This window comes from Mauremys mutica, chromosome 4, assembly GCF_020497125.1.
Source record: "Mauremys mutica isolate MM-2020 ecotype Southern chromosome 4, ASM2049712v1, whole genome shotgun sequence".
In the NCBI taxonomy this organism is placed as follows: Eukaryota; Metazoa; Chordata; order Testudines; family Geoemydidae; genus Mauremys; species Mauremys mutica.
The window spans coordinates 46,295,494-46,320,767 of record NC_059075.1 but is presented as its reverse complement, the minus strand read 5'-3'; the positions used below and the strand labels follow the sequence as shown (position 1 = coordinate 46,320,767).

General features: G+C 40.9%; 1 protein-coding gene across 5 annotated transcripts in view; it reads right to left on the bottom strand.

The window, feature by feature from the left end:
- The window catches only part of RALGAPA1 (Ral GTPase activating protein catalytic subunit alpha 1), a 265,455-nt gene that overhangs the window by 183,315 nt on the left and 56,866 nt on the right, over positions 1 to 25,274 (bottom strand). For 3 of the 5 annotated variants that reach the window (XM_045013658.1, XM_045013660.1, XM_045013661.1), the window contains exons 11-17: positions 23,112 to 23,303; positions 20,851 to 20,988; positions 12,939 to 13,087; positions 10,784 to 10,913; positions 8,538 to 8,775; positions 6,344 to 6,397; positions 3,546 to 3,707 (exon numbers count right to left, since the gene is read on the bottom strand). In XM_045013658.1, coding sequence (XP_044869593.1) covers positions 3,546 to 3,707; positions 6,344 to 6,397; positions 8,538 to 8,775; positions 10,784 to 10,913; positions 12,939 to 13,087; positions 20,851 to 20,988; positions 23,112 to 23,303 — 1,063 coding nt within the window. The remainder of the gene's footprint in view (positions 1 to 3,545; positions 3,708 to 6,343; positions 6,398 to 8,537; positions 8,776 to 10,783; positions 10,914 to 12,938; positions 13,088 to 20,850; positions 20,989 to 23,111; positions 23,304 to 25,274) is intronic. The other 2 variants (XM_045013659.1, XM_045013662.1) reach the window with 1 other exon arrangement.

Here is a 25,274-nt window from a genome sequence, read left to right as displayed (position 1 = left end):
TCCACCTAGAACACTATCTAGCATGACTCATTTTTAATATAGGAAAAAAACATTTCTTCAAGAACATAAGAATGGCCATACTGGGTCAGACCAAAGGTCCATCCAGCCCAGTATCCTGTCTACCGACAGTGGCCAATGCCTAGAGGGAGTGAACCTAACAGGTAATGATAGTGATCTCTCTTGCTGTCCATCACCACCCTCTGACAGACAGAGGCTAGGGACACCATTTCTTACCCATCCTGGCTAACAGCCTTTAAAGGACTTAACCTCCATGAATTTATCCAGTTCTCTTTTAAACCTTGTTATAGTTCTACCCTTCACAACCTCCTCAGGCAAGGAGTTCCACAGGCTGACTGTGTGCTGTGTGAAGAAGAACTTCCTTTTATTTGTTTTAAACCTGCTTCCCATTAATTTCATTTGGTGGCCCTGTAGCAGGGCGGACCCTGCTCCGGCCCTGAGGGCTTTGACAAAGCAGCCTGGCAGGGCCTGAGAGCTGTGGCTGGAGGCTGGGCTGATGGGGAAAGTGGCTGCAGCTGGGGCCACGCCCCAAACTGAAGCCCTGGGGATTATAAGAGGCAGGAAAGCCAGAGCCCAGACAGAGTCCCTCTCTGCCTGCAGAGAGGGATGGGCCTGGCTGCTTAGCTGGAGGCTAGATACCTGAGGGAAGCAGAGCTGGGGGATAGGCTGAGGAGCCAGGGAAGCTCTAGCCAGGACAGCCCCAGGCTGCGGCCTAGCGAAGGGCTATAGGTACTGTGGGTTGCAGAGGGCAGCCCAGGGGTAGGATGAAGCAGCAGGTCCAAACCCCCTTTGCCTGTGATGAGTGGGCTGATACTGCAGTCTGCCCCAGGGTGTGGGGCTAGACCATGACTGTCAGTAGCCACTACTGAGGCAAGGCGGGGATAGTAGCGCGGGGTTCCCCTGGGAGGGGGAGACCCAATTATAGATAGCGGGCACCGGGTCCAGGGAGGGACGCCGGGGCCAGAGAACAGGCGGGTCACCGGCCTGCCGGGGGCGCTCCAGGGCCGGACCGAGGGCCATTCCGGGACCGACCAGCAGGAGGCGCGGCAGGGGTGAGTACCGCCCGCTTACAGGCCCCTAGTTATTTTATGGGAACAAGTAAATCACTTTTCCGTATTCACTTTCTCCACACCACTCATGATTTTATATACCTCTATCATATCCCTCTTAGTCTCCTCTTTTCCAAGCTGAAAAGTCTTAGCCTCTTTAATTGCTCCTCATATGGGACCCGTTCCAAACCCCTAATCATTTTAGTTGCCCTTCTCTGAACCTTTTCTAATGCCGGTATATCTTTTTTGAGATGAGACCACATCTGTATGCAATATTCAAGATGTGGGCGTACCATGGATTTATACAAGGGCAATAAGATATTATCTGTCTTATTCTCTATCCTTTTTGAACGATTCCTAAAATCCTGTTTGCTTTTTTGACTGTTGCTGTGCACTGCGTGGATGTCTTCAGAGAACTATCCACGATAACTCCAAGATCTCTTTCCTGATTAGTTGTAGCTAAATTAGCCCTCATCATATTGTATGTATAAGTTGGGGTTATTTTTCCCTAATGTGCATTACTTTACATTTATCCACATTAAATTTCATTTGCCATTTTGTTCCCAATCACTAAGTTTTGTGAGACCTTTTTGAAGTTCTTCACAGTCTGCTTTGGTCTTAACTATCTTGAGCAGTTTAGTATCATCTGCAAACTTTGCCACCTCACTGTTTACCCCTTTCTCCAGATCATTTATGAATAAGTTGAATAGGATAGGTCCTAGTTGAATAGGATAAGTCCTAGGACTGACCCTGGGGTTACCCCTCTCCATTCTGAAAATGTACCATTTATTCCTACCCTTTGTTCCCTGTCCTTTAACCAGTTCTCAATCCATGAAAGGATCTTCCCTCTTATCCCATTACAACTTAATTTACGTAACAGCCTTTGGTGAGGGACCTTGTCAAAGGTTTTCTGGAAATCTAAGTATACTGTGTCCACTGGATCCCCCTTGTCCACATTTGTTGACCCCTTCAAAGAACTCTAATAGATTAGTAAAACAGGATTTCCCTTTACAGAAACCATGTTGATTTTCCCCAACAATTTATGTTTTTCTACGTGTCTGACGATTTTATTCTTTGCTATTGTTTCAACTAATTTGCCCGGTACTGACTTTAGACTTACTGGTCCGTAATTTCTGGGATCACCTCTAGAGCCCTTTTTAAATATTGGTGCTACATTAGCTATCTTCCAGTCATTGAGTACAGAAGCGGATTTAAAGAGCAGGTTACAAACCTTAGTTGTTAGTTCATATTTGAGTTCTTTCAGAACTCTTGGGTGAATGCCATCTGGTCCCAGTGACCTGTTACTGTTAAGTTTATCAATTAATTCCAAAACCACTTCTAGTGACACCTCAGTCTGACAATTCCTCAGATAGGTCACCTACAAAAGCCGGCTCAGGTTTGGGAATCTCCCTAATATCCTCAGCCGTGAAGACTGAAGCAAAGAATTAATTTAGTTTCTCCACAATCTTTAAGTGCTCCTTTTGTATCTCGATCATCCAGGGGCCCCACTGGTTGTTTAGCAGGCTTCCTGCTTCTGATGTACATTTTGTTATTACCTTTTGAGTTTTTGGCTAGCTATTCTTCAAACTCCTTTTTGGCTTTTCTTATTACATTTTTACACTTAATTTGGCAGCGTTTATGCTCCTTTCTATTTATCTCACTAGAATCTGACTTCCACTTTTTAAAAGATGCCTTTTTATTTCTAACTGCTTCTTTTACATAGTTAAGCCAATCCATGGTGGCTCTTTTTTAGTTCTTTTACTGTGTTTTTTAATTCGGGGTATATATTTAAGTTAGGCCTCTATTATGGGGTCTTTGAAAAAAGTGTCCATGCAGCTTGCAGGGATTTCACTCTAGTCACTGTACCTTTTAATTTCAAGGAATATAGTAGTGGCGTTGATCACTGCAGGAAGTTAGCTCTGCACATGTTTGTGCCTATTTATAGTTACAAACGGTTTTAGGGATATATCCAAGACGACAAAACACTTCAAAGTACTTCCAGCTGATTCACATACTTTACACAGTTCATTGCTCTACTTTGGAAATCCACTGCATATTTTGTGCAAAATGTATCCATACAGCATTACTTAGAGAGCCTCATACTAATCACTTATGCATATCATTCTTGAGATGGCCTATTCTTATCACCTCTTTCTAATACATAAAGCAGTTTTGTTGTTGTTGTTGTTCTAAGTACAGCTAAACTGTGCCTAAGCAACTGGGTAAAACATTCAGCATTAATACATCAATTGCATGACCTGTATTTGTTAAAAATCTATATACAAGTAACAAAACGCTATTCACTTACCCCCAAAAAACACCATATAAGATTGTTTAATATATATTTACATATATTACTAATTACCACACATGAAACTTGTGTGGGAAAGTTCACTATGTAGATACAAAAATGTTCAGTTATGAATTCTTTCCCTCTTCCCTCACGTCACATCTCTCATAGTTTGTACAGATACATACCAACTGTTTTCTGCCGTACTATGCTTCTTGCCTTTTCTGTCCCTGGAGATCCAGTTGTTGTAGCACTGCGCTGTCTCATTGGTGCCTGTCCAGGCTGATCACGGCTCCAACCTCTAGAAAAGGACTTATCAACGGATGATTTTTGGAACTCATGCCCAACTCCTGCAAAAAATATAAATTTTGAATCTATTCACTTCGTCACCTGAAAAGTTCATATACTAGACCTTTGCAGTGGTCACCTTTTCAAATAATTTCCCCTTAGCTTCAAATATACAATCTTGTAATGCCAAGCATGCGACTTCAGAAGCCGAACAAAACTTTTTAAAACCACATTTATGAGCCCCATCCAAACAACATCAATTGAAATATGTCCATACTATGTCAAAGCTTCTAGTGCAATTAATGTTGTAGTTCTTTTCTGACCTTTCCAATACACAAACCCAAGAAAAGTAAGCTTAGCAACGCCATACAAAATAAAATGAACTGTGGATAGTTTTTCCTCCCTTTATTTCCAAAGCATTTAATATAAAGTATAATTCCAGCTATCCAAATTCCTTTTTTCCAAAAATCCTAGTTACCAAATCCACAGTCTCCCTCCATATAGCCCTACTGCAGCTAATAACACTTTCATCTATATGAACAACCAGTTATCCAAAACATTCAAATGTCCCCCAGGCCATTTGGATAAATGGGAGTGCACTGTATTTCATCTTTTGTTGTACCTATTAGAAGCGAGACATACAAAGCAAGATATTTAAAAATCATGTATTTAACTAATTATTTTTTGTTGGAAAATAATTATACACTGTAAAGATTCAGGCACCATAAGTAACTAAGATGCTAAAACATCTTAACACCAACATGAAAGAGAAAAAAAATAGGACTAGCTCATAGCAAAAGGTTTTTGTGATCTCAATATTAAATTGATCTCTCTATGAAATCCTAATGCAACAATCTCAAAGAGAAAGTAGTAAATTCTGAATGAAAATTTTATAAATCCCCAAATAAGTTAAACAGACATCAGTATGGCTACTGCAGCTGCTGGAGCGATTTGAATAAGTTACTTGTATTGCAAGAAACAAATGAACAAAGGATAACCAACAAATGAAGTATGTCCTCACAGAATACTGATCCACAATGTAGCAGTATGTGCCAGATATAGAATCTTAGGACTGGAAGGGACTCAAGAGGTCCTCTAGTTCAGTGCCCTGAAGTATTATCTAGACTATCCCTGACAGGTGTTTGTCTGTCTAACCAGGTCTTAAAAATTTCCAGTGATGGAGATTTCACGACCTTCCTAGGCAATTTATTCCAGTGCTTAATTACCCTGACAGGAAGTTTTTCCTAATGTTCAACCTAAACTGCCCTTGCTGCAATTTAAGCCCATTGCTTCTTTTCCTATCCTTAAAGGTTAAGGAGAACAATTTTTCTCTCTCCTCCTTGTAACAATCTTTGAGTACTTAAAAACTGTTATATCCCCTCTCAGTCTTCTCTTCTCCACGCAAAACAAAGCCAATTTTTTCAATCTTCTCTTAAAGGTCATATTTTTCTAGACCAGCAGTTCTCAAATTTTAGCAACCGAAGGACCCACATTTTGATTTAAAAGTTTTTGGACCCTTAAGTACCCCCTTGCTCAGCCCCAAACCCTGCCCCCACTCCACTCCTTTCCCCAGGGCCCCATCCACACCCCACCACTTCCTGCCCCCACTCCACCTCTGCCCCTCTTTAATGCCTCTTTCCATCCCTTGCCCCAAGCACACTGTCCCCACTCCTCCCCTTCCCTCTCAGTGCCTCCTGCATACCACTGAACAGCTGTTTCCCGGCATGCAGGAAGCACTGGGAGGGAGGGAGAGGAGTTGATCAATGGGGCCGGCGGACCCCCTGGACTACCCTCACAGACCCCCAGTTTGAGAAACTCTGTTCTAGACCATTCATTATTTTTGTTGCTTTTCTCTGGCCTTCCTTCCATTATCTAAATCCTTGATGAAGATATTGAACAGAACCGGACCCAGAACTGATCCCTGTGGGACTCCACTTGATATTCCAGCTTGACTGTGAATCACTGATAACTACTCTCTGGGAATGGTTTTCCAACCCGTTATGCACCCACCTTACAGTAGCTCCAACTAGGATGTATTTCCCTACTTTGTTTAGGAGATCATGACAGACAGTATTTAAAGCCTTCCTAAAGTCAAGATCATATCACATCTACCGCTTCCCTTCTATCCACAAGGCTTGTTTCCCCATCAAAGAAAGCTATTAGGTTGGTCTGACAAGATTTTTTCTTGACAAATCCATGCTGACAGTTATTTATCACCTTATTATCTTCTTATAGGTGCTTGCAAATTGATTGCTAATTATTTGCTCCATTATCTTTCCGAGTACTAAAGTTAAACTGACTGGTCTATAATTTCCCAGGTTGTCCTTATTTCCCTTTTTTATAGATGGGCAAATTATAGTTTCATTTTCCAGTCCTCTGGAATCTCTCCCGTCTTCCATGACTTTTCCAAGATAATCACTAATGGCTTAGATATCTCCTCAGTCAGCTCTTTGAGTATTCTAGGATGTATTTCATCAGGCCCTGGTGACCTGAAGACATCTAACTTGTCTAAGTAATTTTAACCTGTTCTTTCCCAATTTTAGCCTCTGATCCTACGTCGTTTTCACTGGCATTCACTTACTAACCTTTTTGGTGAAAACAAACAAAAAAGACATTTAGCACTTCTGACATTTCCACATTTTCTGTTATTCCCCTCCTCCCCCGGCACGTTCCCCCCCATTAGTAGTAATGGGCCTACCCTGTCCTTGGTCTTCCCCTTCCACCATTACGTAAAGCATCATGTTCTCCATGCCTGAAAATTGTGGTTTGGTTTTACTCAATGAGAAGAGGTTAAATATTTCGGAATTTATCAACAACATTCAAAGTGATGCTTGATGAGGAGTAAAGTAATTGAAAATACATCTTATTTGCAGAATGTGCCATAATCAGAGCAATATCCTCATTGCTATTTGCAGATGTGGGTGTATGTACTCTTACCAAATAGGAAGCATAAGGAAGCTTGCCAAAAAAATTTAAATTAACTAATCACCTCCAGAAATCACATTTAATAATGAATGACTCTTAGTGGAGCTCTATGAAGACTACTCACTTCTAGATAAACATCTCTTTTCATCATTTATTCCTTTTTTGGGGTCTATGGCTGCATACAGAAAAATATATTTGTGCTTTCATGCATGTGTAGTACTGTTCCATGATTCAAAATACATGTTTAAGCAAATGTTCAGTTAACTGCATACATTCTTATTTGAGAACAGACTCTTTCAAACACTGATGACATGAAGAGATGCAAAATCTTAGTTTCACTGTGGGTAGCAGGAATGGGAAGGCTATGAAGGACAGGGAGAAAAGAAAGTGTGCTTTAGAGTGACACCTCTAGGCCAATTTAGGAGGAAGATGTATTCATCCAATCCTCACAATACCAAGCAATACAGTGAAAACCAGGGATTTCTTGGGGCTTTACAGATTCCCCTACCTAAGATGAGGCATTTAAGTAGAGGATGAAATGTATTTAATTATAAGAGTATACAGAAACATTCCTATCTGCCCCTCCCAAGAGAGAAACAAACATTAGAATACATCATCTCTCATTCATGACACGCAGAACATAGCAAGTGTCTTCTCTTAGTCCATCCAAAGCCATCACCTCAACTGGTCTGATTCTAATGGTACGTCCATACTACCCGCCAGATCTGCGGGTAGCATTCGATCTATCGGGGATCGATTTATCGCGTCTCATCTAGATGCAATAAATCGATCCCCGAACGCGCGCCCATCAACTCTGGAACTGCACCAGGGCTAGAGGCGGAAGCGGAGTAGACGGGGGAGCTGCAGCCATCAATCCCGTGCCGTGAGGACGGGAGGTAAGTCGAAATAAGATAAGTCAATTTCAGCTATGCTATTCCCATGGCAGAAGTTGCGTATCTTACATCGCCCCCCACAGCGTAGACCAGGCTTCGGAGATAAAAAGTGGACTGTAGAAAAATTACAATTATTGCATCTGTATTACAGATTTCCATGTAACATAATACCTAGTGTTTACATAGGGCTTTTCATCAGTAGATGTGAAAGTGCTTTACAAAAGGAAGTCAGTATCGTTATCCTCTGTTTTACAAATGGGGAAACTGAGGGACAAAGAAATGACGTGACTTGCCCAAGGTCACACAGCAGGCCAATTGCATACCTGGGAATAGAATCCCAGTTTCCTGAGTCCAGCTATTAAGCCACTCTGCCTTCCTTCATATTATTCAGGACTGTAAAATAGCCCATTATCTACATTCTATAGAATATCTACAACACTGAACTCTAATCTGATTAAAAAACTTGCAACATTCAAATGCATTATTAAGAGGCTCCTTTTTTCTTAAATAATCATTAGTCAAAGTAATTTTGACAAAACTGGCCTTCTCCAAGGCTTACACCTCAAGACCTGAACTCCCATAGTCAGTGGCAAACTATTAGCCCAGACTACAACTTTAATCAATATTCCAATAACAACATCTTTACTTTAAAAGATTTAGAAAGTGAATAATGTCAGCAGTGGATTTACAATCTAGTTAAGGTTTACTATAAATCTATCAAATATTAATAGAAAATGGACATAATTCCCTCTTATTACTAATGAGAAATTAATGGTTATGATTGATGCTTACAGTTAACTAAATTAAACTGACACAAAGAGAAAGGAATACCGCTCCACAATATGTAATTATGGGCTTAATCCAGCAAACATTTAAACTGTTTGCAGGATTGGGTCCTATGCTAGGATGTAGTGGTTTTTAATTTACAAAATATAATCTACAAAAAACCGAAGTTGTCCCATTTCAGTTGACAGACACAGCTAATTAGACATACATTAAGGCCCGCCTCTCTTTCCCCCACCCCTTCCAAGACTCAAGTTGTATAATTAAATTATTTAATGCAGGATGTCTTACCTTTGCCTTTGTGCTTTTTCTGTTTCTGCTCACTTAATTTATCCAGTGGTAAGTCACTGAGGTCCAGGCTGTACAGGTTTCTAGCTAATACTTTTGTTAGTGTCTCCATAGTCAGTGACCACTCAGTGGCCAGCTCTTCCCAATATGTCAGTGATGACATTACAGACAACAAATCATCCCAAAGCTCTCGAGAGATGTACACGTTTAGATTTGCTTTGATCCAGGCTACTATAAGAGTCTAAAAGAATAAGTAATTTAAGTGACAATAGTTGGCTTGTTAACATAAGGCAACAGAAGAGTATTCAAGTATCAGACTTTACTGTCTGAAACAAAAAGTTGCCATATAGTGTCCACAACACACACACCCATCTCTACCTCACACAAATCTTATATGAATTTCCATGTGATGATTAAGCCTTTTTGTTTTCACTCATAGTTGTGTGGTATGTTAGGTTACTTAGCTGTGGGAACAAATTGGTTTGATTCATAAAAGATTTCTTCAGATCGTAACATAGTTTAGTTTGGATTACATCCCATGCATTTTGTTTCTTTTCTTTTTTTAAAAGCATCTGGAGAATCTCCTGACCCCAGAGAAGCCATCAAAAGAGCAACTTGAGGCTATCTACTTTGAATGACTCTACTGCTGGCCCATCCCCATAGATCAATGCATTTTCTGCACAGGTAGGGCAACCACTACAAGGGGGAAAGGGTGGGGCTGCAGTTTTCAAGCTAAGCACATGGCAAAAGGAGAGAGAGTACTTAAGGAGGGTGTTGCTCAGAAGCAAGTGGGGCCTGACCACTGCCACATGAAAACAGGATATGCAGGAAAGAAGCCACCAGGGACTCTGCCCTGCTGGAAATGCTGGCAATCCTTGGATGCACAGAAGAGATGAGATCAGACCAGGGATTTGGAGCTGTGCACCGGCTCCGCTCCAGCTCCAGGCAAAAACCTGCAGCTCCACTGCTCTGTGCTCCGGGCTCTGCTCCAAAGCCCTGGATCAGACTGGAGGGTATTTTTCCAAAGAACTGTAACTCTCAAGTGCTTTAACAGTAACATGACTACAGTTCAGAAACTCCTTTACTGAGCCTGTATTCCTTGTTTTCTTGCCATGTTGTCCCCAACATGGGCTTCTAGCTTAATCCAAGTGCCCACAGCATCAGTGGAACTCTGGGAAAGCATATGTAAGTTAGTGGGAGGCTCAGGAGGTCTGAGGCATTTGGTTTAAGGGTCTACGCTGGCTGAACAGCAGAGTCCCATGTCCCAACCCCAGCCTCGTGTCCCCGTCCCTGAGCCCCCAACCTGGCCCTCCCCACTCCCTGTCCTTCGGGGCCAGTCCTCGGAGCCCCAACCGGCCTCTTTCCCTCCCCCGTCTGTCTCCAATCACCTGTTTCTGCCACATCCCAGCCTCCTACCATATCCCCAGGGCTGCTATCTGGAGTCCCATTGGTCCCTCCCACTACCCAGAGCCTCCTTCCTGCCCCTCTATTGTCCCATCCCCCAGAGGGGCATCGTACCTCTAGCTGATTATAGATTCCAACAGCTTCATCTCCTCAGTCCAAACTCAAAAGTACTCACACACATTCACACCTTGCTTTGCGCCCCAGATCCCAGCCCACACCCATTCCTCTCCCCCCTGGCCCATTTCTGTTACTTGGCTCAATTGGTGGGTACGGAGGAATGTTTAGAGGGGTGAGGGGGAACAGTAGCAATGCCAGATGCCTCAGGCCAGCCTCGTGCATCACCTTACTCTCTGGGCAGGGTGGGTATGGAGCTGGCAGGCAAACAGGGGTATGGGAAGGGGAGCTGGACCTTGACAAAAAATAATCACCCCCAACTCAGACAAATAGTTGTCAGCATGTTGTTATATATAGTAATGCTATTATCAGATGCAACTAGCCCTTTAACATGCAGTGGTCTCAATATTTAGGCAATATGCTTATTAAAAATTCTAGTCTCACATATAACAAAGAGAGAAGGTGGGCGATGTAATTTTTTTTTATTGGACCAACTTTTGAACTTACACAGAGCTCTTCTTCTGTCCTGAAGCCATGTAAGCTCAAAAGCTTGTCTCTCTCACCAACTGAAGTTGGTCCAATAAAAGATATTGCATCACCCACCTTGTCTTCAATACTCTGGGACTGACTCGGCTACAATACCACTGCAGATGACAAACACGGCAACTGCTTTTGTTGCAACCAGCCTCATAGCCAAAGTTAAAACTCGTATTAAATTTTTATTTAATTGCCTGAAAAAGAGGTCCTGCAAGTCTTCCTGCTAAAGTGGAGTTCTTTCTTCCTTGATACTGCAGGAAAGCCTGGGATGGCATCTTCAGCACAGATTCTGTGACCCTGAGCAGCACAAGTAACATCTGCTCCCTGCAAAGCAATATTAAATTGAGTTACTTTTTCAGTATATATTTGGGCCGTGACACTTAATAAATGATCATTGTCTATGTTTCTCCCCTTACACAAACATTAAAAAAAAACACAGAAAATGTAAGGGTCAGAAATAGCTCAACATCAGTCTATTTTTAAGAAATCTATCACTCCTGCCCTTTATTGTCTGTCTCTCTCCACTGCCACAACAAGGAACCCCTGCAGGATTCCCTTTTATGTGTCATATAAGGTTTTCTACCTGCTCTCTCAAGGAAGCATGGCTCTCAAGAGTCCCAAATGGCAGCAAAGTTATTTTTAGTTAGATCACTATTTCTGAACCTAACCTACACTTTAAAACCAAATAAGAGTATTTGGCAGGGCACTGGTGTCATAACAGAAGATGACTTTTCTAAACATACTCTAGCAGCCTTAAAGAGGATGGCACGGTGTCTTCACAGTCACAACTGAATAATGTTGGTTGAAAGTTTATTTAAAGTTATATGAAGCCTGTGAAGGCGTTACATTTAAAATTATCTATTGGAATTTGCTAGAGATTCCCATTTTACTCCCAAGTCTCCACTGGAAAGCTGAGAACCAAGTCTGACTATTGTTTTTCCATATATGGATACATAGTGATGGAAACCCTACTTATGAAGAACTCAGGAGACATCAATAAGGGACAATGAAATTTAAATTACAATGAAAGAAGTTGGAAATTTAAAGATTTGCTGTTGCTCTCTGCTGCAGCAGACCATGGTGGCATTCTACTATTCCATTAGAACAAGGCGCGGGAGGGGAGAGGGGAAGGGGGGGAGAGAGAGAGAGAGAGAGAGAGAGACTGATTGACTACAGAAATGGCTCAGCTTTGGAGCTGGGTTTTGCCCCATGTACCTGGCTTGTTAGAGAAAAAAAATGAGCTGGTTAAAGTGCAGATGGACTTTTGCATAAAAAAATCCTGAAACCAGAATGAATTGCAGACAAGGACCATTACAGACCTTTAAACATAAAATTACTGAACTTGTATACACCCACTACCTTCATGTTAGTCCTACTCCAACACAGATCTCTGAAAAGAATCTTCCTATAGCTTTCCTAGGTGAGTGGACGAGTACCCCCAGGTCACAGAGAGCAGGACAAAGGAGAACAAAAACAAGTCTATGCTCCTTTCCCCCACAAAAACAAACTGAAGTGGTCACAGGTAATACAAACACCTTACCACCATGGGAGATGAAGGGGGGGAGGAAATACCCACAAACAGGAAGTGGTAGAATGGGCATTCAACCCCAACATCCTTCCTCCAAAAGTGGTAGAGTTTGGCTTCCCCAGCTCTTGGCTCTCAAGCACGATTTCCCCCAATAGGGAAGTGAGTAGTAATGAACCCAGCTTTTAGCAGGGTTGAGGCCAGTAAACGGGATGGCTATATACACTGCCCCCACCTTCCCAAAAGCTGATAAGACTGGCCCAGGCATTAGAATAGAAGCCATCAGTATCCATACAGGAGGCATACAGATTATCTGCTTCTCCTGCCTCCCCACATCCCAAATAAGCATTCAGCATTGGCTACTCAGAAAAGGTGCCTGTCTATGACCTTTTAAATAGCTCTGGAGAAAGGACAATTGCAGCTGCTTATCTTTGCCTCACAGCTCCTCTCACCATCACTGATGCTGTCTTTTAGTGCTGAGGGTGTCTATTTCTATCCCTTCTACTTAGCAGTCCCCTTCCAGCTAGGATGGAGGTGTCCACATTTGCCTGTTGTAATAGTTACCTAGGTTTATTTAAAGGGTTTTTTTTTTTTGTGCAGGGGGAAGGCAGGAGATGGTCTATATGTACTTTATACCACCAACTCCAGCAAAATGATACTTTAAAGTAAACCTAGATATGCATCGCTCTTAAAAAACTGACTTGTTGAGAGAAACTGACTCACTTAGTAGAAACCATTTCATTGGACTTTCTGGGTATTGAAAAGTTTTAAATATTCGGTCCAGTTCATTAAAAATCTTAAAGATAAAAGCATAAGCTTTTTACCAAGTCTTCTTGTCCATTGTTACTTGCACCACCATGTGACGATAGATATTAAGAATGCGTTTACACATATCAGTGTGCTCATCCAAAAGAGTTTTAATTTCATTTGCAGGCTCAAGAAGAAATATATTTGAAGAGTTTATTATAAAAACCTATAAACAAAAGAAGTGGCAATTAAAATTATTAGCCTGAGAAGCTAGCCAGCTTTAGCTCTAATTAAAACAACTCAACAGATAACCGTAGAAAATAAAAGTAGTGATGTAAATTTTCATAGGTACATCACTTGTTTAGCCTGCTTTAATGAGTGACAAATTCAAGAATAAAATTGGTTTAAGTTTCAGTTTAGCAGAAGAGAAAAGTTTTCACATTTTCTGTACAAATTTCTTCAGATATATTATATGGAAAATTACTCAAGGCTGTGTTAAAACTGGAGAACATCCAACAGCATAAACCCACTGCTGTCCTCTGTAACTGCAACCACAAAGTAACACTTGATAAAACCATGATAGCGGATCTATATACACACACAGTGTGCCTGACAATGATGGTGGAATTTCCGGACTTGAAGTTTTTATTCCACAGCGTATAGCACTGCTTGCTAATATTTGGGATATTTACCAAAGAGGCTGCCCTACACTTAGCAGCATTCTAGGAGTTTTGTATAGCTAGCCCAAGATTCCAACACTCCAGTCCATACTGCCACAATGAACTCTAAAGTATCAGAGTCAGCCATGTACAGTTACCTTCAATTCTGTAAACAAGTCTTGCTCAGCATTAAAAAAAGAACAGAACAAAACAGCAATGGGAACAATTTAGAAGAACTAAGAAAGGTGATCGCAATCTTTGAAGCATTATTTATGGGACAATGCTCCAAGATGAGCAGCCTGACATCAATGTCTGCTGTGCTTAGATCCTGGTCACCATACCTGCTCAAGATGAGTGCCAATTTTGAGACTTGGTCCAGTGTCTTGATAGGACTGCACTGAGAATCTAAAATGAGTGGCTGAAAATCTTTCAGATAAACACACACCTTTAATTCTTTCTGTATGCAACTTAGCCTAACATGACAGCTAGACTCTCAGTATGAGAATAGCTTTACGCATTGTGGAGACTGGCCACAAATAAAGATTAAAGCCCACTGGAACACGTACATGTGCAAATTTCTTGGAAAGGTTATTGCATTCAGGGTAAGCAATGAAATATATACAATCCTAGAGAGGCCTCTTATTACTAATAAGCATTCCTCTAAGGTAAGAAGCATTTGTAAATAAGGCTTCCCAGCTGCAATGGATCTACTGATGGAACTCAACTGCCCATTCTCCATCTACTAGACAAAGCACCAAGCAATTCAACCAGAAAAGGTACTAAATCTACTGTGTTGTAAGCCTTTGTTGATCACAAATGTGATGTCCTGGATATTTACTTTAGCTGGCCTGCCAAAGTGCATTATATATGGTGTCTCAGGAACTCCGGCTTGTACCAGCTGGGATATTATTTTTTACCATGCACACCAAATGTTAATAGAGTGCAACCACAGGGATTCTTGTGATCCTGCCTATTCTTTGCTTCCTGGTTAATGAAATTATATCTGGATTATCCCAAGAGCAAGACACTGCTTTAAATACTGCCTCCAAAAGAATAGAATATGCCTCATGAGACTGAAGGGCAGATGAGACGCCTTTTGAAATGTTCCAATGCCATTTTGGGATGCTGTGGTTTATACAACACTATATGACAACATGGGGAGGTTTTCCAGACAAACAGAGAATAATTTGGAGACAAAGTTAATACATCTCAGACACCTCCAATTCCTGATATACAGGAGACCATGTCAGGAAAGCTAACTTAATGCAAAGTGTTCTCTGCCAATACAGCAGCAAATGGGAGAGAAGAGAAAATAATCAAGTCTCAACAGCCATAGGCTACCAACTGAGCTGAGCTGAGCTTTGAATACCTACCTCTTGGATATGGATAATGCTCAAACTGATTAAGTATGGGAGTACCTTTTATTTATTTATTTATTTATTACAGCCGCTATAATTTTTGACTAATTTATCTGTTTCAAATTCGAAGAGACAAAATACTTCAGGTATCAACGTTTTTATTTCTCATTCTTTAGGAAACCATGAAACATATGGTATATTGTAAAATACAGCTTTTAATAAACAATCACCCCCCAACTTGGGATCTGAAAATAATATAGTTTGTTAAGATTGACTGTACATTTGAATAGTTTCTGAGTTACTGCGCTGAGGAAGACATTAGGTTTAGGGCCCGATCAAGTGCTCATTTAAGTCAACGGGAGTTTTTCCATTGGATTTCAACAGGCATTGAACCAGGTCATTGGGGACAGCATTAGTAAGAAAGAGTAGAGTAGGATAACAGGTAGGACAAGAACAACATGGAGGTTAAAGGAACCACTACTAGAATGAAAGATTCCAGAGTGAGGTTGGTGGAAGGTGACATTACATTAATACTCCAGAGTAAGTTCTCACTCTTCCTTTTTCATAGTGGGAGTAGAAGCCTCAAATATTTGCCTCCGAAGTTGAGCCTGGTTTTCTGATTCTTCTGATTTGCATCTCTTGGCCTATACACTCATGAAGTCATTGGTTATATAGCTGCAGTTTTACTCTCGTCTGCTTTGGGTATCTGCAGCTCAATATTTAGTCCTTTGCCAGCTTTTTCCTCTTCAAGTTTTTAGAAGGAGGTAGGGTAATTTTCCTTTTCTGTTCCACTGAAATGCAAGCAGCTGCAACGGAAGGGGACTCAGCACCTTCTAGACTCAGCATGGCAGCTGTGCCTTCCTGGTCTGTTGAAAAAGCAGAGCAGAGATTAGTTATATTTGGCAGCAGGCATTTATTCCTGTTGCAGGACTGAAATGCTGCTGTGTGCTGGACTTGAAAGAATTTAGGGTTCCCACTGTTAAGGTCTGCCTCGGGAAGTCACTGGTAAAATACTATGTATTCTTTAGAATGTGTGCCATTAGTTTCAGAAATATCTATTCTTGATTAGTGCTTTTAGAAGCAATAGTAAGGAACTGAACAAAGAATAATCATATACATACTTCTCCAAAATTCCTAATGCTTTATATGTTTGTGCCCTTGAATGTTGTCTTTATTATAAGGAGAAAGAACAGAGGTGAATATGTGTATTAAATATTTGTCCTTCTCCTGCAGGCCAATGAGGAATTTTGGGCTTCATGTACCAATTACTTTATTACTGCTTGGGACTTTGGTTCCCAATAAAACATAATGCCTTAACTCAATCTGGTGTTCTATTTGGCTTTAATAAGTTTAAATAAGAGACAGTTAAATGGGTATGATTGCTATTTCTCTCCTTATGAAATCAGCTATACTGACAACTAGAAGCTTACAGAAAAAAAGCAGTTTGGTTGCAAAGGCAGCAGGAATGGGAGTTTGGCTATGCCACATTAGTGTGTGTGTGTGGGGGGGGGGGGGTTGGGCAGAGAACAAAGCAGCACCAGAGATATTCTAGGCTCCATTTGCAGCTTTGTTCATCTCTGGGAAATGGTAAGCAGACTTTTTTTACTGGCAGCTATCACTGTCCTTATAACATCAGTAGCTTGCGATGCTGACACAGTAAACCCCCTTCTATTTTCAAGCACACACCAGAAATAAGATCCAATAAATGTAGAGAGCACAATACCTTGCATGAATGTCTGCATGTCTTGATTGCTCTGGTTTGTCTCCTCTGCCAGCTGCACTTCATGTGGTAAGACACACTGTTTGGGACTCAAAGCGTATTCACCTTACTCATTTGTTGCGGTGGCTCTGATAAACTGAGAAGGCTTTATCAGTGGCCTGGCCTGGCTCGGCCCAAGAATAATGTACATCACATCAAAAAAAGGGCAGGTTATTCGTGCTGAACCAATGCTACTGTTGTTGTCTCCAGTCTTACTTTACCAGAGGCTTTAATGTTCTCCCAACAATGCTTGGCATTTCATCCAATCCATAGTTTAGCTAATCTCTGACACCTTGTTGTAAATTTCCTTATTGTTGTCAAAGAGAACGCAATATGGATGGAGTTTTCACTTCAGATCCTGATTGTAGAATCATAGAAATGTAGTGCTGGAAGGGACCTTGAGAGGGCACCTAGTCGATCCTGCTGCACTGAAGCAGGACCAAGACCATTCCTGAGAGGTGTCTGTCCAACCTGTTCTTAAAAACCTCCAATGATGGATTCCATACAGTCCCCCTTGGAAGCCTATTCCAGAGCTTAATTGCCCTTATAGTTGGAAAGTGTTTCCTAATATCTAATATAAATCTCCCTTGCTTCAGATTAAATCCACTACTTCTTATCCTACCTTTGGAGGACACAGAACAACTGATCACTGTCCCCTTTACAAGAGCCCTTAACATCTCTGAAGATTTATCAAGTCCCCCTTCAATCTTCTTTTCTCAAGACTAAACATGCTTTTTTTTTTTTTAAACCTTTCCTCATAGGTCAGATTTTCTAAACCTTTTACCGTTTTTGTTACTATCCTCTGGACTCTCTCCAGTTTATCACCATCTTTCCTAAAGTGTGGCATCCAGAACTGGACACAGTATTCCAGCTGAGTCCTCACAAATGCTGAGTAGAAAGGAGAAATTACCTCCTGTGTCTGGCATATGACATTCCTGTTAATACACCCCAGGATGATGATAGCCCTTTTTTGCAATTCCATCACATTGTTGATTCATTCAATTTGTGATCCACTATGACCCCCAATCCTTTTCAGCACCACTACCACCTAGCTAGTTCTTCCCCATTTTGTGTCTTATTAATTACTTGCATTACTGCAGCACCTACATGCTTTAGTCATGGGCCATGACTCTCCTGCAGCATTGCAAGAGGGAAGGGGGTGATCACAGGAACCCTTCAGTGGCCACTTTTAGAGCACCCCCACCCCATACTGTACCTTACATCAGGCCTCACACACTCATTGCCCCAACACACTATTGTCACAATATCTTTCTCAAAAGGTGTCATCTAAGGTATCATATGTAAACTGGCAACACACTGGTTCTGAAAATCATTGTGTGATGTATGCATGGATTGTATACAAAGAGTTGTAGATGTGTGCTGGAAATATGATTTTAAAATGTATTTGGGAGGCACAGCATGAACCCAGACAAAAATGTGCATTTACTTACGTGACCTGTTTGGTTACAGGCAAAAGTACAACAGAAATACATTTATACATAAAGTAAACAGACATCAAGCTAAATGAGAGGGGGAGAAAACCATTTAACAACCACACTGGGGGGACAGAATCTGCACCCCAAGAAACCTTTCTGAGAAAGTCAATGGACTTTGAAGTATTATAAAGGGGAGCAAAGAGACCGTTTAGTTACCCTTCACCTAAGGGTTGATAGGATACAGCACCCACTGTGCCTATTAAAGCTGATCCTCTTGGGCTGAAAGGCAAGAGTTGGTGGAAACTTCACTGTAAGCGAGAAACTTGCTTACACAAAGATTGTAACTTGCTGAAATTAAATTTTAGTCACTAGAAAGTGTTTTGTTTGCTTTGTAACCACACTTGTCTTCTATTCATATTCAGTATCACTTCAATCTCTGTTCTTTTTTAATAAACTCAGTTTTGTAATAAAACAAGAATCTCTCTGTGCGGTGTATTAAACTGGAAGGTGAGTCCTCAGCGAGCAATACAGGCTGGCGCATACATTTTCACTTTGGAGGCAGTGAACTTAATTTCTGTGACTGTCCAGTGAGGAGGGACTGGACACTCCAGAGAAACATCTCTGGGTAACTCAGGAGTTGGGATTCACGGATTGTTATCTGCAAGGTAAGATTTGGACTGAAGAGTTTTGTGGCAAGGCAGACAAGCTAATGTCTCAGGTTGCTCATACATGGTTTGGGAGCAGCAAAAAGAAAAAAAACAACCACCTCTCACTTGCTGAGGCTGAGAGGAGTTACTCAGGGGATCACAATTCTGGGTACCCCAAGCAGGAGGTCACACATCTGTCTATACATTCTATATTACAGGAACAGTTTTCCTTAAAAATCTTCTTGGGTGTCTTTATTAACTATTTGTACTACCCTGGTGCCTAGAAGCTCGAGATATAGACCAGGACCCCCATCGCACTAGGCGTTGTATAAACACAACAGTGACCCATGTTAAAGGTTAATGGAGTGAGAGAGGAGCAAATGCACATTTCTGCTGCTGCTACTGTTTGGTTGGATTCTGCCAAAGAATAAGCTTTTACTGTTTCACCCTATGCTCTATCTTCATGCCAGAAAAGCCTAGCCTGCTATGCACTAAGGCCATGTCTACACTACAGCTGTTACAGTGGTACAGCTATGGCTCTGCAGCTGTGCCACAGTAGCATCATAGTGTAGATACTTCTTACAGCAATGGAAGGGGTGTTTCTGTCAATGTAGTTAATTTACCTTTCCAAAAAGGTGGTAGCTAGGTTGAAAGAAGAATGCTACCATTGACCTTGCCATGTTTACACTGAAGGGGTTAGGATCAACCTAACTATGGGACTCAAGGTGCAAAAATGCCCTCAGTGATATCGATTTAATTTTTAAGTGAAGACCAGGCCTGAGTATCTGTGTGGATCCTGCTGCCGCACTCTACTCCTATTTCAAAGAGGGGTAGCTCTTGGGAACTGTTAGTGAACGGCAGCAAGGTCTAACCAGAGAATTTGCACAGACAAGCCCTATGAGACTTGCAGTCTCCTCCCTGCAAAGCTTCCCGGTAACAACTAAGATCAGCAGCCTGTATGTCTGCTAGGGAGAAAGATCAGTTCTCCCCATTCCCTAGCACGTCACATAGCTGAGTCTAATGAGTCTCTGCTTAACATCATATCGCCTACAACTTTAAAAACTTATGTTCCAGTTGCCTGATGAATGCAGGAAAGCTCAAGGATTTTTTCTTTCAATTTAAAAAAGGTTGGGGTTTTTCACTCAGCAACTAAAAAATGCCTGTAAGCACGCTCAGTGGACATCCAATACTGCTAAGACTTGTGCTCATAAATGACTTTATGCACCTGAATAATCCCATGGTGAGACTCAAAATGTACACTGAACACGCTAAAAGGTTAAAAAAAAAAAAAACAACCCAGTGTCTTATAACACAAGAACAAGGCATTTTGCTCAAAATGTCCAAAATAATTGACCTCTGTGCTAAGACCAGTTATAGAAAATTTCAATTCCAAAAGCAGAATTTTCAGGAAGATATAAACAAATGAAAATATAAAGGCTATATACACAACTCTAGCTAATCTTTACTACAGCATTTGCAACTTACAACAATAGTATTGAATAAGTTATTTCTATTTAAAATACACCCATGCAAAGTTCCAAAACTCCTTGTATTAATTACATTTTAAAAATGTAAATAAACTGTTAATATGATGAAAATAACTAAAGAACAAAGATCTAATAATTGTTTATCTCCAGCTATAACATTAAGCCACCACATGTGTTCTAATATAGATAAAATTTCATAAAGTAAACAGGACAGCACTCATCAATTCATACAAACAATCTTCTAGTGTGGATTAGTTTAGATAATTTTTTTTGTAACACCCTGTAGAATGGAGTACACTTTCTGATGTAGAAATGAAGATATGGAATAAAGATTTTTTCCTTGTGTGACCCAACAGTAGTAAATGCAGTCCTGTAAACTATGTGTTAGTTATGTCAAAAATGAAGAAAGAATGCAGGAAGTCAGTAAGAACACATTAAACTATCATTATAGCTTTATTATCCATCCCCCTTAATTAAATCTACAATCATTTAGCAACACTAAGATGTTATGGAACAGCAGGAGACTCATTCTGTAATCATGTTCCGTTTTATCCATTAACATTTTATTTACACAATATTAAAGAAAACACATTAAACAGGAAAGAATAAAATAGAGGGGGAAAAAATAGAGTGCACTCTGTACCTGTAACACTGATTGTACTCCAGCTCGTATATTTTGCTCAGCGATATCTATTTCCGATATTTTATGGGAAGCATCTTGGTGGCAGCCATTTCTTGTCCAACTTGAATTTTGAACATGACCAGAGTTTGTCATTTTTTCCTGAAGCATAAAATATTTTGTTTCTTAAACTCCCAGAGAAAAACCAAACAAATGGGAATTAGGTTTTTGCCCCCCTCTTTACTTAAAAAAAAAAAAAAAGGAGGAAAATGAGCTGAAAATGACTACTGGGAGCAGCCTGCCTCCCAGAGACTGGAAAATGGAAGAAGGTGCATGTCCAGGCACCTTAAAAAAAAAAAAAGGATACAATGTAAAAAAGAGTCACAGAACAAATATTCAAAATAATAGGGGAAAATTACCGTATATACTCAATCATAAGCCAGTTCGTTTATAAGCTGACCTCCTTCCCCCCAAGATGGATAAGTAAAAATGGAAAATTTTTATGACCCGTTCATAAGCCGACCCTATAATTCAGGGGTCAGCAAACTTTGGCTCCCGGGCCATCAGGATAAGTTGCTGGCGGGCCAAGATGGTTTGTTTACCTCGAGTGTCTGCAGGCACAGAGGTAAACCTAAGTAAACAAAGTGCCCCGGCATGCCAGCTGCTTACCCTGATGGGCTGGGACAGCAACTGGTGGGGAAATTTGAGGGGGTGGGGAAGGGAGAAGCTCGGGGTCAGGGGAGTAACCCCTGTGACCACCCCCCACATAACCCAACCCCTAGCCCAGTAACCCCACACTCTCCCCATCCCCGCCCTTCCCATCTTATCTGGGGCAGGCCAGACCGGGCAGTGCGGCCGCAGCGTGCCTGCCCCGGAGCTGCAGCTGCTTTGGAGTCTAGGGGAGAGCAGCGTGGCCAGAAGCGGAAAGACTCTGGCGCTGCCTCTTCCCTTCTGGCTCTGCTGGCTGTGCTGCCTCTCCTTGCTCCCTCTGTTGGGGAGGGGGCTGTGTCCCACCTCTCCCTCTCTATACCCATTCATAAGCCAACCCTCTTCTCTGGTTTTTCCCTTTTTTACTAAAAAAAATATTCAGCTTATGAACAAGTATATATGGTAATTGCTACTTTGTCTCATTCTGCTTGGAATTATTTTTCATATATAGTGTAAGGATATAGTGCACAAACTATCTCCCTAAGTTAGTTTATAGTTAGCAATGAACCATAAGGTAATATGTATGGCAACAATTTTGTCACAGTAAAATTAGGCAAAATTTACAGAGCAGTCATGGTAAAAATGTACAAAATCAGGGTATGCCCAAGCCGGAGCCAAAGAAGTCACTGAATCCGTGACCAAATCACATCATCCTTACTAATGAGCCATACTAGGGAGTACACTACACTAATAAAGCAGTCGTAGTCCTCAGTGTCCTGCTCCTTCTTGTACTGAAGTCACTGGGGAATTTTGCAGTTGACTTAAAATGTGCAAAGTCAGGCCTCAAGGGCATTTGGCTTTCACCCTGTGCATACTTTATTTATTAAAAACCAATGAAAATGCTTATGCTTATAGCTATTTTGAAGGGAATTGAAAAAAATAACGACAGCATTTAAAGATGGTAACGGTCTGACTATTAGAGAAACTTATAATTTTGTTTTTGGTCCCCAAACGGAGGAGTTTTCTCTTAGGAAGCTCTTGGTAGGAGAATACACAGTGTCAAGTTCTAAATATATACATAAATCACTAACATTAAATTCCACTATTATAATTTAGATTAGGAATAGGTATTCAAAAGGCATATGAGCAGTTAGGTGCCTGGCTTCCTACTGAAAGTTAAATGGACAGTCTGTGCCTCTGAAGATCTCCCCCTTAAATTTAATTTAAAATAGGATTTTTCTGTATTTGGTTTGTTTTATTTAATGCTGGCCCCTAGAAGTCAGTTACTGCTGAGTTAAAAAAAAAAATCCTGGTCATTTGCATAAACAATCTGAACAAAGAACGGATATGAAGGTGAGGTGGAGGCATGAATTGAAGGATTTGGGAGTATAGCTTTTATGGGGGTCGGGGAGGGAGGCACCTTTACTGTGCTGCTACTCTATTTACTCATACCTGAGGGGACAGATTTGTGCCCTTCACAGTTTTCATCTCAATATTTCCCTTCACTCTTCTTTTCTAACTCATGCACCAACCAGACTGCTATGTGGAAACAAAGAACATATGCTAAATTGTTCAGGAAATGAGACATCTATTTAACAATGGTCTTTTTAAATTTGAAGAAGTTTGGTTTTTTTTACCTCATCTCTCTCGTTTCCCTTCTCCGCTGAATTATGTTCTGCAACATTTTCATCACAATCTATATTTACAGATGTCAATATTTCTTCAGGTTCTTTCATAAATAAAGGCTTATCTTCCTGTTGGATCCATTCTTGGTAAACCTTCACCACTTTCCTCATAGCAGCTGCTTCGCAAATTGGCAACAAAAATGCCTAGTTGGGAGGGGGAAAAAAGTTATAACATTTGGAGACATGTTAGAATCGAACTACGTTATCTCACGATACTGCTAGTAGTAAACAGTTTCAGGAACATGCATTTCAATTTATGGATATGATACGAAGATAGAAAGTTGATGTGATTTAATTTCATTTAAAAAGTTTTTAGGACTCACTATACTGTACATTCTGTCTCTGAGGGAAAGGAAAAGTGAGAAACATCCAACTCACTTCTTTCAACTCTAGGAAAGCTCCCATCCCAGGCATCATGCTCTACAGATGGAGAAACTGCTGCAGCCACTCTGCAGGAATGTAAACTAATGCTGATTTACATCAGTATTAATTTATTAACTTTCCCCATCTGCAATCTGGAACACCCTGAAAGTCGGGAGGAGGGCAAAGGGGGAAGGACAGAAAGTTTTTGAGGAAAAAAAGTGACACCTGGCAAAAAAGCTGTGCTGCTAGGGAGCTGGATGTAGTTAGCAGGGAAAGGGAGCAGCTGCCAGTGGGACTCCATGCGGACCTGTTCCTGCATAGATCTTAGGGGCCCTGCTGATACTGAACACCAAACTCTCATTAAAAGAAAAAGAAAAAGAAAACTCGGTGGAAGCTTCTGCTGCATCCAGTCCCATACATGGGGGGAGAAAGAGTAAGGGGCAATAGGGTTCTTAATTATATTAGCCATTTGAATTTGTACTGATAACAAAAAGCCATGTTTTACTGCTGCTATGAATGAGTGGCGCAAATCAGATGACAGAGAAAAAGCTTTTTTTTTTTTTTAACTACAGTTATGAAAAAATGCATGTCAGCAAGCCAGTTTGATTGCAAGATGCTGCCCTCTTCAGGAAGTATTATGTAACTGTGGGGATAATATAAAAGTGCTCTCAGATCAGCCGTCTCTAATGCAAGTCTTGGGATTCTGCTAAACTTAACTATGTTCAAAGACAGTCTACGTTAATGCAATATATTTACTGGGAATTTAACTTTCTTTTAAATTCACACCTTTACCAGCTTGTGCACTTTTACTATACTAGTTGTATTAAAAAGAATAAAATAAACTGAACCAGTTTGCATTTCCCAGGAGCCATTGGATATACCAATATCCCAAAGAAATGCATGATTCTTGATATGAACAATTCATTCTCAACTTCAGGACTGGACACTTTAAAGGAGTATCAGAATGGCACCCAGCTATTCTGAGACTTCCAAAGTCAGCTAAAAAGTAGGATAAGCAACTGCTATCCTTTAGAGTTTCTTATGCTTTTGCTTTGTAACACAGAATGCCCTACAGCTTTCAAAGTGCAGGAAACATGATGTGGCTGAGGAAACGTTGCCACACCTGCTGGGCCAGTTATTAATAGATTCACAGACTCCAAAGCCAGAAGGGATCACTATGATAATCTTGTCTGACCTGTGTGCACAGACTATAAAATTTTTTTTCCTAGAAACTGGATTAAGACAGGTTTTATAGAAAGGTATCTAATCTAATTCTAAAGACGCCATGGGATGGTGATTCCATAATCTCCCCTGGGGTAAGCTCCTCTGATGTTTAATTACCCTCAGAGCAAGGAAATGGAGGCTTATTTCAAAGTTGAGTTAGCATACTTTCAACTTCCAGCCACTGGATCTCGTTATGCCTTTGTCAGCAAGATTGAGAAGCCCCTCGCTATCAGATATTTTCCATGTGTAAATATTCATACACAGTGATCAAGTCACCTCTCAGCCTTCTCTGATAAGCTAAACAGATGGAGCTCCTTAAGCTTCACTTCACATTATTGTTTTCCAGCCCTTGAAACATTTTTGTGACCTTTCTTCAAACGCTAACATTCACACATCATTCTTCAACTGTGGACACCATATCTGGGCACAGCATTCTTGCAGATGTTTTACCAATGTTGTGTACATAGGCAAGGTCAGTTCTCTACACCCATTTAATAGTCACCTTGTGTACGTCCAAGGATCACATTA